This window comes from Heliangelus exortis, chromosome 3 (genome assembly GCF_036169615.1).
Source record: "Heliangelus exortis chromosome 3, bHelExo1.hap1, whole genome shotgun sequence".
Classification (NCBI taxonomy): domain Eukaryota; kingdom Metazoa; phylum Chordata; class Aves; order Apodiformes; family Trochilidae; genus Heliangelus; species Heliangelus exortis.
The window spans coordinates 83,261,156-83,276,462 of record NC_092424.1 but is presented as its reverse complement, the minus strand read 5'-3'; the positions used below and the strand labels follow the sequence as shown (position 1 = coordinate 83,276,462).

At 39.3% G+C, this 15,307-nt stretch overlaps 1 protein-coding gene across 1 annotated transcript in view; it reads left to right on the top strand.

Annotated features, from left to right (window-relative positions):
* Positions 1-856: 856 nt before the first annotated feature.
* Positions 857-15,307, top strand: part of MEI4 (meiotic double-stranded break formation protein 4) — a 66,932-nt gene continuing 52,481 nt past the window's right edge. The window contains exons 1-2 of the mRNA XM_071742453.1: positions 857-900; positions 3,227-3,885. Coding sequence (XP_071598554.1) covers positions 857-900; positions 3,227-3,885 — 703 coding nt within the window. The remainder of the gene's footprint in view (positions 901-3,226; positions 3,886-15,307) is intronic.

Here is a 15,307-nt window from a genome sequence, read left to right as displayed (position 1 = left end):
TTACACTAAGGTATGACCATCACTTTGAGGACTTGCTACTCTGTCTATACCCTGGTGGTGTGGGAATCTTTTAGTATTCATTTCCAGATGGTGAAATTCTTTGAGGGGAAGGGGCTTTCTCTTTCTTTAGTGTATAATATAGAAAAGAGTCGAATCTGTTGTCTTTATCTTGTGTGTACATCTAATTTTATGGTGTTATATAAGTGATAACATTTACATAAAGCACTGTAAAATATCTATCCATAACAGAGCCTATCATCATAAGTGATGGTATGTTGCCTCTTAATGGTAGCAAGTTTTGTTCATTTCCCTGTTTTTCTCATAGTGTATCTTTTTATAATGCTTTTGTAGAAACAGGTTTTCATTCCATCAGATGCTAAAGTGCTACCTTTTTTTTCCTGATGGTAATGCTTTATTTCTGAATAGTTACACTGCAGTCATTACATAACTCCCTGTGCATCTGAAATCAAATTATTTGTTTAGAACTGTGGATTATGATTAAAGGGACCACTTGAACCATATTTCTGTTTTCAGGACTACTCAGAAAACACAGCCATCTCAAAGACATTATAATATGTTTTTGAAAAAAGCATGATGCTGATCAATGAAGATTCATGATGCCAAAATTTTTAAATTTTAATTAAACATTGCACTGTAACACAGAAAAATGAAAGCTCAAATGAGAAGGCACTGACATTCCCACTCATGATTTTCACACACTCTTCTCAGCCTGCTCTATCTCTTGCCCCACAACAGCTAAACAAAATTATAAACTACAACAGTTGAGAAAGCATATTTCATGAGTTTTAATACACTTCCAGCTCCTATGTAAGTTGAGATGCATTAAAATTTAAAGATGCCTGAAGAATTCCAACAGATTGTAGCTCTCCAAGTGATAAGGTATTCTTTCATGTTTGCTCAAATTGTCATTGATACTATAGGCATCCAGTACATGCAGGCCCTGCATGTTTGACAGTCATATAAACCATTTATTTTTAGCAACTGTTGGAAGCCTGTGCTTTTTTGAGTTTGTTCAGTTGACCACCAACTCTTTTTATAATTATTCAGTATGTGGATTAGTTAAATTCTGAGAATTCAGGGTCTCTATTGTGATTAAACACCCGCTCTTCTTTCATAGTTCAATTATTAATAAAAGCAGCTAATTATTTTGTGTGACCTTTGCCCACAAATATATCCTTTGACTGTTCTTGAGATCAAAAGGCATCTTGAGAAACAGAGATCAAAGGAATTTATACACAACTAGTAGAATCAGCTTCCTGCATGATCCTGCTCATTTCAAATCAAAGCTTGATTTTACTGTTGCTTCACATACAGTGCTGCTGATCATCCCACGTTTGGATATCAAACTGGGAATTGGTCTCATTTTTATTTATTGGATATACTGTTAAGTTGCACACAAGCACAAATGCATGTTGAGAGACACATTGTTCATTTATGAAAAAGTAATGTCAGGTTATTTAATCACTGGGAATATTCAGTGCATAAAATTAGTACACGTTCTGTGTTATTTTTGAGAAGTGTTCTTCAATAGAACAGGGTCACACATCTCAGTGAATCTGCCGTTGATTGCGCCCAGGTTTTGCTGCTTTAAGATTAATTAAAAAGTCCATAGAGATGCTCTGTTAATAAGGGTGGGGGAAATCTGCCTTTTTTTCCCATTGAAAACATTGAAAGGCTTCAATTTATCTGAAAGGCAAACCTGAAAACTGTAAAAAGGTGCGTCTTGGTTGACATTCTGAAAGCTGTATACACAAGTTTTCTAAGTGTAAACTACATTCTTTTTAACCACTACCAGCTCCAAATAATAATAAAAAGAATGAGGATGTACATCTAAAACTAAATTAATGCAGTTCTTAGATGTTTAGGTAAAAAATATTCAAGTAAAAAATATCCATTTAGGCAACTGTTTAATGGTAGAAGGTCTCAGGATTGTTAGGTGCCTCTCAGTTAGGTGCCTCTCTCAGTTAGATGAGAGGACTGATACTCTCACAAAAAGCAGAGCCACTTTCTTTTTTGGAACATTAATAAAGTTGTCTCCACGTAATTCTGCTTTTTAGCTTTAGCTCTCTTATATAAAACCCAGGTTTGCAGGTAAAAGCATTGATGCTTCCAAACCTTTTATTTCAGTCACAGTTGGAAAGATGATGTGAAAAAGTTCTGATGTACATGACTGTCCACTTCGCAAAGCATCTGCACCACTTACATGGCAAAAAAAAGATACAAAGAAAATTGTAAAAAAGTGTAGCTGCTTATATGTCACCATGATAAAAGGCTGGAAAATGTTTTGCTATTTTTTCCCCAGGGTTTCACTGAGAAATAAGTATTGCTGTCGGAATGAAAATAGTCTCTAAATTATTCACTCTAATTCATTTCTATCATTTGAAGTCTGAAATTAAAGTTCCAATGTGTTAACAGTTTCCTTTGGGATAGCAAATTTATTTTTCAAATTAAAAAAAAAAAAAAAAAAAAAAGTAGCTCAGAAGTCTACCTCTATATATAGATTAAAAAATTACACTTTTGAATAAACCTTTTTAATATTTTACTTAATACAAAATAAAGCAGGTTAGATTATCCAAGAACAAGGAATGAATATTAGAATTTTAGAAGTATATGTTGTTTGGCACACCTGCATACTTCTCTTTAGAGAGATCAGTCCCCTTCTACTGAAGAACTTGATGCATTGTGATAAATTTAACTGTACATAATGCATCAGCCTTTGTTACCAGTTTCCTATGTCTTCTGTCATCCCTCACCCTCAGCTGAGGTGACTGCATTGCTGACCAAGGCAGTCAGCCTTTTCTTTAGTTTTTGTAAGGAATATAATTTTACATACAAAACTAATTCCTTGAGTTAACTGATCGGCTTTTATCATAATGTTTCACCTAAAAGGCAACTTCTGTTTCCAACCTAGCCTAAAAGAAAGAGTGGTTTTAAGTTTTATGATCTAATTTGCTCTTAGGATATCTAAAAGAGTTTAAGGAGACCAAAATCAGTCAACAAAAGAACTCCAGAGAGCTTAATGCAATTTATAGCATTGAAAATACCACAGTTTTGAGACCATAGGTAGATCAGTGTCAAAGTGTGCAGAACCTTTCATGTGATGGAGCTGATGGTGGAGAGCTCCCTCATCCCCACCCTAAGCAGCTTGAGCTTGAAAACCAAGCGTGGGGCCAGGTGCCCAGGGGCTTGACCTGCACCTCTGCAGGGCCACGCTTGCCCACGGCCACGCTCCCCTCCCTTTCGCCCTTGATAACTCGGACATCTCCTGGGGGGCTCCCCCTGTCCTCCTCCCGACTGAGGCGCAGATTCCCCCTCATCCTTCCAGCGGCTGGAAGGGCCCACGGCATGAATCAGCGGGCTCCATCAACACCTCTGGGGAACGCCCGCCTCTGCCCGACATAACTCGGGGAGGACAGGAGAAGGCCCCGCACCCCAGGGCCCCGCACCCAGGTGCCTCAGGGCCGGGCCTCGGCCTACGCTGGGGGCTGGCGGGGCCCCGCCCCCGGGACGGGCCCCTCAGCCCCGGGAGCGCCGGTGAGGACGGGTGCCTGGGGCTGCCCCCTCGCTATGGAGCCGGAGAGCGGCCCCCGCGATGGGGCTGCGGCTGCAGGTGGGTTGGGGCCCGAGGCCGTCAGGGCTTCCCCGGGGGCTCGGCTTTCCCGCGGCTGGGCAGGCGAGAATGGGAGGCTGGGCGAGGGCTACCGGCGGCAGGCAGCGGCCTGAGGAGATGCCGCCTGCCCGCGCCGTGGGGCGGTGTGGAGGGGCTGTCCCCTCCGGCAGCCGCTGTTGCTGCCTTTGGGGGCATCCTTCGTGTTCGTGAACCCCGCGTCTTTGGGTGGAGGTCGGCGGGGACGGCAGAGGGGGGTGCGGTGGGAAGGGCTGGGTCAGGCCGCCGGGGATGCGGGCAGCGGGTGGGCGGCCTCGGGTGTTTGGGGTGTGGTTTCCTGATGAGCCTTTCATTGGCTCATATGAAAGGAAATGTCAACGTTGACATGAAACTCACCTGTGTGGTGTTATTGAATCAGAGAAGCTATGGATGATTTTTGTCTACATGCATTCAGAGTCTTGGTTTTCTTTTCTAATACACCACAAATCTGATTTCTTGCTGATTTCGCCCAAGTCACACGTAAGAATGCAGTGTTGTTGCTAAGTTGCACTGGAGAAATGCTGGAATGCAATTCATGTTGATAGTGCTCTGCTTGGGAAAACAAAGTTCCATTAAATATGCAGATAAAATTATAAAAAATAAGAAATATAATTTTCAAATAATAATTATTATTTTTACCTGAAAGTGATTATTTCTAATGTCAGTGAATTGAAATGGTTGGTTCTGATCACCCCGTCCATAAGAATTTAGAAATCATAGTGCTCGGTCAGACACTTTTATCAGTGACTGACAGAGGACAGTGTTAATTTCCTTTTATTTGCTGTTTGTTTTCTTAATCTGCATAAATTAATAATTTAGTAAATTAATGTATAAAAACTACACTTCAGTTGTGTGTATGTGAATACTTGAAAAGTCACTTCCATAGTCCACTGTCTTCTACAACCTCTATCTAGTGCTTCTAATATTCAGGTACTCCATATTAACTTCTGGTTATAATTATGTTCACAACCACAGTATATATAAGACTTTGGTCTTCATTTTTAGAGTACCAGATTCCTAGTATTCCTATAATTTTCTTTTTTCCTTGTCTTGCATTACAGACATTTGCTTTACTCTGAATGATAGCATCGTACATCCTGTCAGTATAAAATCTGTGTTAGAAGGCCAAGAACAAATTTTTCTTAAAACACACTAGATGCTTTCTGGTCACCTACCTGAAGAAAACTTGTTCACTGAAAGATAATCACCTTATAGATTTAAAAACTTGTGAAAATGAAACTGAGGTGGAGGCTGAAAAGATGAAATTAAAGAGGAAAAGTACAGCGATTTTTTAGTTTATCTATTGTAACATGGGAAGAGAAGAGATGCAAAATAACTCCTGTATAATCCTTCAAACTGTTCACAATTTTCTTTTTATGAACCTGGCTTTAAAATTCTACGTTCAAGAACTGATACAGTTATTGCAGTAGGTAGGACTTCAGAGCCATGGCTGATTTCTTCTTGTAACTTGGCAGTATATAAAGAATGGGATTATTTTCTGCAGTCCAAAGTGCCAACTGTAAATATACGCTAGAAAATTAAATATTATTATCACATGTGAAACTTTATAGATGACTAAGAGTCAGTTTCATGGTCTATCTCATAATGCTGTAATGAAAGGTATATCCTCAGTTTCCAAACCGAATGGATTCTACAGCCAGCTGATTGAGTGATTACAGTTTTGTTTTGATAGATATAGGAAGAGATAAATTTACACCATTGAGTTATACTTTAATTTGTGAGCAGCAGGCTTCATGGAATAAATTCCCTTTAGTGCAAACATGTGCAAGTCTATAGCAATAAGAACAGGAAAGAAAAACATGGTAGTGGTAACAGTACTGTGTGCCACTGGGTATCATTTTAAGTCACACAACAGAAAAAAAAAGCCTGTTGGAGAAGAAGAAAGTGCAAAGGGAAGAACTCTCAGCTTGTAGGGAAGACATATACATAATTTAAAAATATCAGAAATCTCAGGCGTACATTAGGGCTTATTACTTGGCATATTCTAATGGGAATAGAGCAGAAACGAATCCTTTTATCTCTTTAAGGCTCCTGTGGTGCATAAGCTGTGCTTGCTGTCCTTGCTGTCAGTATTATGTAGTGTTTCTTTAAGACTGACAGTTCAATTCTTCAGTGACTTCTATGTTAAATTTGATATGGCATTTCTCTTTTAGATGTGTGAACAAAACAGCATACTAGAAAACAGACAATTAAAAAAAAAAAAAACCCTATCAAATTATTCTGTTCAGAAAGCAAAATACCAGAACAGTCCAAACCTGGAAGGACTTAATCTAAGGATACAGGTATAAGAACACACAGTATTCCTATAGTCACAGTATACTTGTGATAGCTTAAATTGGTGTTTTCATAGACTCATAGAATGTTAGGGGTTGGAAAGGACCTCTAGAGATCATCTAATCCAACCCCCTGCCAGGGCAGGATAACCTAGGGCATGCTGCACAGGAATACATCCAGGTGAGCTTTGAATCTCTCCAGGGAAGGAGACTCCACAACCTCTCTGGGCAGCCTGTCCCAGTGCTCTGTCACCCTCACAGTAAAGAAGTTTCTCCTCATGTTGAGTTTTAACCCTTTATTCCTTGACCTATTACTGGGCACCACTGAAAAGAGATTGGCCTCATCCTCCTGACACACACCCCTCAGATATTAATAGACCTTAATAAGATCCCCTCTCAGCCTTCTTTTCTCATGTCTAAACATCCCCAGTTGTCTTGGTCTTTCTTCATAGAAGAGATGTTCAAATCCCTTATTCCCTAGATCTGCTGGACACACTTTTCCTGATGCACCCTAGGACACCAATGGCCCTCTTGGCCACACAGTCACATGGTTAACCCATGGAAAATTTACACATTTTGAAATATGAGGAAATAATTTCCTCATGTGGTCTCACTGAAGAGTGATGCCCAGTAACTTTATGAGGGGACAGACTGATGTTATTTTATACTCATTTAATTCTGGGCACACTTGATGTTTCCCCTATGTTTACTTTGCATCTAGATGCTATTTTGTTTGTACATAGACAATGTTTAAATTTTCACAAAGTTATCCTCACAATTTTTTCCATGATTTGGGGTTTTTCTTCTAGAATTTTTTTTTCCCCCCCAGAGATATTAAAAATATCTGGAATTACAAACTTCTTCTAGAAAGTACTTATTTTACCCTTTCAAAATTTCTCTTTAGTTCAGCACTTAAATAGTTTTTTGGAGGTCTGGGCTTTAGCTTCCTGTTGTGCACCAACTTAACTCACTGAAGTTAGCTGACCATAGCACATGTGTGTCCATCTGATCATTTCCTCTTAACCCTCTTTGTAGTCCATGGAGGAAAACAAATGTTTCTGGGTCATGACTTCATCACAAAGTAGTTGTACAAGTCACTTGGCTTATTTAAGCGTTAAAAATCTCTGGGTTTGTCCACTGATCATAAAGGACCTGGACAGACTGGAGAGTTGGGCTCATTCCAATGGGATGAGGTTCAACAAGGCCAAGTGCCGGGTCCTGCACTTTGGCCACAACAACCCCATGGGGAGCTCCAGGCTGGGCACAGAGTGGCTGAGAGCAGCCAGGCAGAGAGGGACCTGGGAGTCTGGATTGACAGGAAGCTGAACATGAGCCAGCAGTGTGCCCAGGTAGCCAAGAAGGCCAATGGCATCCTGGCCTGGATCAGGAACAGCGTGGCCAGCAGGTCCAGGGAAGGGATTCTGCCCCTGTACTCAGCGCTGGTGAGGCCACAGCTCAAGTCCTGTGTCCAGTTCTGGGCCCCTCAGTTCAGGAAGGAGATTGAGGTCCTGGAGAAGGTCCAAAGGAGGCCAACCAGGCTGGTGAAGGGACTGGAGCACAGATCCTATGAGGAGAGGCTGAGGGAGCTGGGGCTGTTCAGCCTGGAGAAGAGGAGGCTCAGAGGAGACCTCATCACTCTACAACTCCCTGAAAGGAGGGTGTAGCCAGGGGGGGGTTGGTCTCTTTTCCCAGGCAACTCTCAGCAAGACAAGAGGGCACGGTCTTAAGTTGTGCCGGGGGAGGTTTAGGTTGGACATTAGAAAGAATTTCTTTACCAAGAGGGTGATCAGGCATTGGAATGGGCTGCCTGGGGAAGTGGTGGATTCTCCGTCCCTGGAGATCTTTAAAAAGAGACTGGATGTGGCACTCAGTGCCATGGGCTGGTAACTGCAGCGGTAGTGGATCAAGGGTTGGATTGATGATCTCAGAGGTCCCTTCCAACCCAGCCAATTCTATGATTCTATGAAATATAGACAGCTAGTTCAGCTGTAGACTTCTATACTGTAGATTTCTGTAGTTAAGAGGAAGTAAATCCTGTCTCTCAACTGTTACTGAAATGCTGAGAAACTATGCTTTCTTATGTTCTTAAGTGTTATGAAATGGTTATAATGGGGAAATATTAAAAAGGTCTTAATTTTTTTCAATTTGCTCATGTTATTTTGTTTTATTTAAAAGTCAAGTTGAAGAAATAAATCATGTCTCATTTTAACCAAGATTCATTACGCTTCAACATAATATATTTTAAACATTTATTATTTTCAGTATCATTTTAGCATCTTGAGTCCATTTAAAAAACAAAGATGCTGGAGGTATTGTTTATGCTTATGGTAGCAAAACCAAGTTTTTCTCTCAGTAAGTATATCTACATTACATATCTGTGTATTACAAGTATACACTGTTTGAATATGACAACGTGGTATAGCCTTGGTTTAATATAATTTTTTACAATAAAAGCTGCTTAATTGGAACACGAGGCATATTTTAGTTTATCTTGATTATGAAGCTGTCCCATTATCATTATTTATTATATACAAGAAAGACAGTGATTATATTAGGTATAACAATTAAATCCAGTTTATTTCATTGTTTCTAAATGTTATGGCCTTGTGTGTCTGCAGCTCAGCCCAGTTCTGCTAAAGTACTCGGAACATTTTGTGCTCCATTATAATGAGTCTTGGTTGCTAATGTAGAATGAGATTACAAAGATATAAGTAATTTTTTTCACCTTTATCTGCAGTCTGTAATTGACAGTTAAAGTAAAAATCGTAGCAACAAAACAGTTTTTTCTGTTATGTTTCCACCCTTAAAGATAAACCATACACTTAAATTTAAAAGGAAACCCATTTTTTGTATATTTGTTACATACTATTATTTAGGACTGTCTTAAGACTTTTAGCTGCACAGTACTGATGAATGGCAATTAGTTTCTGTCCTGACAAATCTTTTTGTATGTCCCATCTCTTTCAAATGCGAAGAAAACCGAGCTCTTGAATGGCCAGGAAGTTAAATGAGTTACAGTCTATTATGTGTTTTAGTCTATTAATTTTTAAAATGTTCAGTCTGAGATGATAATGATCTAAGTAACAAATAAGTGGCCTGTTGTAAGCATTAGGTTTTTTTCTGTGCCTTTTCAGAAGTTTCTTCCATTATTAAGACATGAATTTCATCTGCAGAGAAGATGCCTCAGGTGTGCAGTTTTTGTGACATAAAATGGTATTACTCAAATGTTGAATTATTTCAAACAAGTTTAAGCTTTGGTTTCATTTTGAGGTGCCTTGTAATTTTAAATGACAATATAACTTAATCTCCTTCCCACATTTCTCTGTGACTTCCCTGTTTCCAAGGTCAGTCAGAAAACTGCATGTAGCACTTGAAAAAGTAAATTATCTAAAATTATTCATCTCCCTCACCCATAAAACAGCCCTGAAAGACTTCTTAAAAGTCCTAGAGCTGAAGTTTCACCTTTATGAAGTGAGAAGCTTATCTCTTCATGGCTGGGTGCAGCACACCTTGACATTCCTCTAGGTGGATGAACCCAGAGCTGGCTGAGAGAAACCAAAGGACATGGGCCCAAGAGCTGGGGAAGAAGCTCATCCCAAGCTCACTGCTTTATTTTCCTCAGGGCACAGTCCATTTTGGACTGACTGCAGACTTAAATTTACCCCTTCCTAGGTTAATCCTGTTTGAGAGGCTGATTCCTTAGTTCATGAATACTAATGCAAAGAATAATAAAGAGATCATCCCTACACTTCTGTTAAAGGTAGAAAAATATTTTTATCCCTATCAGCCTGCTGTTGACACTAATGCAATTCTGGCAGCAGGTAGGAAAACCCAAATAGCATCCAGGAGTATTTTTTTTTCCTCTTGAGGCTTGATTTGGTGGTGTGTGTAGCAGTGAAAGCAACTGCTGTGCGTTTGGGAGCTGGGCTGTTCAGCTGTGTGTAACTAGCAGTGAAGAAAGAAACAATGAAGAAGTAAGAGGCAGAAAAACATCTCCTGACAGCTAAGAAAGTGCTAGGGGAGGGAGGGATGCTTTTGTGCCATAGTGGCCTCAGGGAAATGTCTTTGCTTCTAGAAGATGTCATGTGTTTGACCTCAGCTTCCAGAGTTTGACGGGTTATCAGTGAGGACCATAAAGTGCATAAAGAGCCCTTTTGTGGGGTTGCAGGGTTTTTGGAAGCAGGAGATTTTCTAGCTTGTTAAAAGGACTTTCAGGAATGGTTTTAAGTTTAGATGGAAGTTATTAAAAAACTTGAAACCTACATTAAAGTCATGAAACTTCCATTGAAATAATTTTAATGATTTAGGTTTTTTAACCAATAATGTGAAACCTTTGACCTTTGGAATGGAGTTAAATACATGAAGTTTCTAACTGAGAAGAAAGCAAACTACGAAGGTAATCATATGAAGCTAGTGGTTATTTTTCTAATTAATAGGAATTATTTCCCCTTCACATATTGCAGACAGTGCCAAAACCAAGATAAGACTTATTAGAAAGGTGTCTTGCTGTAGGTAATGGTGTAATATAAACCGCTGCATCAAATGCAGTGGCAAAACACAGGAGGATTGTCAGGTTGGTAGAGTAGGGTCCTCAAAGGATCTTATGCCACCTCTTAGTTTCCCTTGCTTTGCTAACACAGAGCTGTGCAGAACAGTTCAGGTTTTCTTCTGCAATTGTTTCAGCAGCAGAATGATTTGTGAGCCACATTCCATGGCCAGGAACTTGGCAGGGCTGCAGCTCCTCAGTACCCTCTCCTTGCATGAAAGTTAGAGGGCTAGAGAGGGAGGTCTGTCTTGTGTCAGTAATGTGCTCCTCTGAATGCATTTCCAGTATTTGTGGAAATCCAGTTTGTGGATTGAGGGGCTTGCATTTGAAACTGTCACCAGGTGGTATCTGTTGTCAGGGGGCAGCTCCCTGCTTCTGCAAGGGAAGGTCCCAAGCTCTGCAAGCAGTCTGCAAGGGATTACTGGTTCCCTACTTAACAGTGAGTAAACACAAACATGGAATTTTGTCAGTAAGTAGTTATTCTCGGTGAGTAACTTGGGTGCAAGATGTGTTTTGGTGACTAATTCTTGATTCTTTCATTCCCATTGTATGTATTTTAGCATTAGCAGCTAGATTAGACTGATGACTTCTTTTGGCTCTTGGCCTGGTATTGTTCTTAGTCAAAGGAAATTTCTGGTTAGATTCTCAACTTTTTTTCTACCTACCCATTGGTGTCATCTCTGTGGTGCTATGTGCAAAAATATTATTGATAAAACTCTGTAACTGCCAGTGTGCTTTTAGTGGTGTGCACTCCCATTTGGTGGTCCATGATGCAGCACTTCTGAAAGCAACAGATTGCTGTGCAATTTTTTGCTACAGCACAGCTGGCCAGCATCCCCATATTTTTAACAGTGTCATCTGGTGCTATTTTCTAGAACATTTTTACAGTGGTTTCTGAGAGAACAGTTGTCCCTTTAGGAAACTGAAAAACTTGAATCAACTCTTGCAACTCCTGCTTTTTGTTCCCCAGTCTTCTCTTTTCATGATCATAACAGAAGAAAAGAACAGAGAAAAGAGTGGAGGTGACTGTAATAGAAAGGAGGTGGGAGAGCTGTATGTTCTCTATAAAATATGGAATCCACTATTTCTGGACATACATGCAGGAACATCACCATTTGTCATTAGTTACCTGGTTTTAAACAAGATTTTGAGATTCCAACTTAGTAACTTCAAACTGCTTTGACTGTGTCTTGTTCCTAAGGAGAATCAACTGGGTGACCCGTGATGCTTTTTTTTAATTGTTTTTAAAACAGCTACTTTACAAGTAATTATTCCAGAAAAAGGAATTTTGTTGTGGTTTTTTTTTTTTTTCTCCAGAATAAGACTATTTCATCAAAGTAGGATGAGCCAACAATGTGCCCTTTTGGCCAAGAAGGCCAATGGCATCCTGGGGTGCATTAGAAGTGGGGGGATTAGTAGGTCAAGATAGGTTCTCCTCCCCCTCTACTCTGCCCTGGTGAGGCCACATCTGGAATCTTGTGGCCAGTTCTGGGCCCCTCAGTTCCAGAAGGACAGGGAACTGCTTGAGAGTCCAGCACAGAGTGACCAAGATGATGAAGGGAGTGGAAAATCTCCTCCTGTATGAGGAAAGGCTGAGGGAGCTGGGGCTGGCTTCTCCTCTTGGAGAAGAGGAGAATGAGGGATGACCTCGTTAATGTTTATAAATATGTGAGGGACAAGTGCCAGGAGGACAGAGTGAAGCTTTTCTCAGGGGCGACCAACAATAGGGCAAGGGGCAATGGTTATAAACTGGAGCATAGGCAATTCCTTATAAATATTAGGAAGAATTTTTTCACTGTGAGGATGACAGAGCACTGGGACAGGCTGCCCAGGGAGGTTGTGGAGTCTCCTTCCCTGGAGAGATTCAAAGCCCACCTGGACATGTTGCTGTGTGCCCTGCTATAGGTGACCCTGCTCTGGCAGGGGGGGTTGGACTAGATGATCTTTTCAGGTCCCTTTCAAATCCCTGGTTTTCTATGAATCTATGTTTAAAGTAATTCAGTGTAAGGCACTCCTACAGTAGAAATGACTCTATATAAGATGTTAAAGAGGAAAAGGCCTCCCTCAAAATCCAGATTTCATGACTTAAATGTATGTCCTAGAGCCTAAGGTGGAATGCTACTTAAGATTTTGATAATTGTGATTTAAAGTAAACTGTGGCTATGGTTTATGTGATTTATTAGGGATACATCTCCTTTAGAAAATAGCAGTTTGGTATGTTGAGGGTGAAAGAACCTTTTGCTTGTCTGTGCTGTATTATTTGCATGTGCACTAAGGTTTTTGCCCTGCCTAAGACATAGTAGTCCCCTTTAAAACAAAGTGGAAGAGTGACTCTAGTATGTTAACTAGTGGTCAAAAACTGCTCCTAAAGTAGCATTGTAAATTTTCTTGAGCTTTAGAATTTAAGTCTTACCTATTCCCATCCCAGTTCATTGTATTACTTTACTTATTAGATTATTTTTATTAGGGATTTTTTGACTTTGAATCACTGGATTTAGAGTTGTGGGCTGAGATTTGTAAATTTTATAGTGGTAAAGTATCAGTGGTCAAACAGCTAACTTAGACCATCCTTTGTAATTGTTTGTCATGTGAGTAGAAATTGAGTGTGATAGAAAAGAAGGAATTAATGGTGACTAATGAAAACAGGCATCTGAACATTAATGAAATACTTAAATTAAATACTGTCCCCTGATCTATATTGGAAAGTTCGATGTTCTGCAACTTCCCTGAATGTAATTAAAAAGAAAATGCTTGTATTGACAAAGCCTGTCTTTTGCTTGTCCTGTTTTTTAAAAGGAAGGTGAATCAGAAAGCTTTTGCAAAGTAGTCTCTGCAGATAACAAAATGATAAACAAGCTGTGAAACCATTTGTAAAGCCTCTTTCTGCCTGCCTTAATTTTGGTTTTGCTTGGCAAAGGAACTTTGTAAAAATGGAGCTTGACATTCACTAGTACCTGAGTGAATTGTTAAGATGTGGTAATCTGGGGAGCATCTCTCAGGTTCAAAGCCAAAGGTTTTTGATACCTACTGCTAGGACTTACTCATGTGGTTCCATGTATTGCATTTTATTTACAGCTTTGAAGGCAGTTCAATTACTTGCATGGTTCTGTGTTTGTGTTAGGCAAATAAGTGTCTTTACATCAGTCTGTTGTCCCACAGAGGTGCTGATCCTTTGAGGCTGAGGGAATTAAGCTTTGTTTTTTTCACTGGAATTCTTAGATATGAATAGAAAAATTGTATGGAACAGATTTTTACAAGGTAGGAATTTTGCAAAAAGTACAATTTATTTAAGCAGTGGTTATAGACAGTGTAATTCAGTATTCAAGGGTTTACTCTTTCATTAGCTTTAGGATTGCACTAATGGCTGTAGACTAAGTGATTTTGTCCTGACAGAGGGCAGGAACCGTGTTTCAAGTGGAGAACAGTAGCTTAAAACTTATCTTTGTACAGATAGATCACAAGGAGGTCTTGCAGTCTTATCCCTTGTATGCTCTGTGTTTCAATGTGTAACAGACTGGTGTGTCTGGACAGTGTGCAAGGAATGTACAGGAATTGTTTGTGCATTTCAGAAGTATTTGAAAGGTGAAATAAATATTTTAAATGCAGCTGTTTCTATAAGTGCTTCCATGGATAAAGAAATTTGTGATGAGTTAGGATTTACTGTCCAAAGTTGAGGAAAACCAAAAAATGAAATCAGCAGGTGGTCTGGTAAAAGGGTGATATAAAATACCTTGTTCAAACCTGTGCTGTGACTATTTCAGAGATAATCAACACAACTTGTTATACCACTTAGTATGTAGTTTTCTTTTGTAATAATTAAAAATAGTTATGAACAATTTTCAGAACAAGTTTATGAACAATGTCAAGGCCAGAACAAAAACATAGGAAGTTATATGATAACTTTAATTATTATTATGTAATTTTTCTTTTCAAGTAAAAAAGAGTGAACTACTGAATGAAAATGGTGTGGAATTAGACAAAAAAGCACTTTGATAACTAAATAGGCTAGATATTATTAGTAATTTTTAGTTTCTTTTTTCCTTTTTTCTTTCTAGGTCCTGGGCTGTTGCACATGATGTATCATCTGTATAACTGTTTTCTATTTCTGACTCCTGTAATGCCTTTTGCTCTTTCCTCACAGTTTGCAACAGCTGATAAAACTCTTATGCATTTATCCTACAAGGCACTTAGATCACTTAGCTGTCTGCATAGACCTTTCTGCAGGTTTGAGGCTCAGTGTAAACTTAGAAGAGCAAGTGCAGCATTGCCAGGTGTCCCAAACCAGAAACTTACAACAGCCTCAAAAGTTTTATCATTCAAGTACTGGGATTTTTGGGTAAACTTCCAAGGAACTGTAGTGTGTTTAAGCTAAGTACAAATAATCCCATAAGCATACTTGAGTCATGGCTTTAGGATTTTTAGGATTTTTTCTTTTTTTCTTTTTTAATGGGGAAGGGTAGCATGTTAGGTAGCATTTTTTTTTGAGCTTAGTAGTATTTTTAGTGTTTTTATATTTGTTGTAATGGAGTTAACATTTGCACTGAAAATATTGCTACTATAAACCTCTTTGTAGTACTTTTTCCACAATTATTCTTAACCACTGCCTGGATTTCATTGTTATAGCTGGAGTGAAGCTCATATATGTTTTATTTGCACATTGTGCACAGATGCTTATATTTCTACTCTTTTCCTTTGTGATTTAGGAATGCACTAGAAATAAAATAATTAGTCTCACTGTTGAACAGTTTTAAGAGCCAAAAAAAGACTGTGCATAATTTTATTAATAGTCATGATGGAATT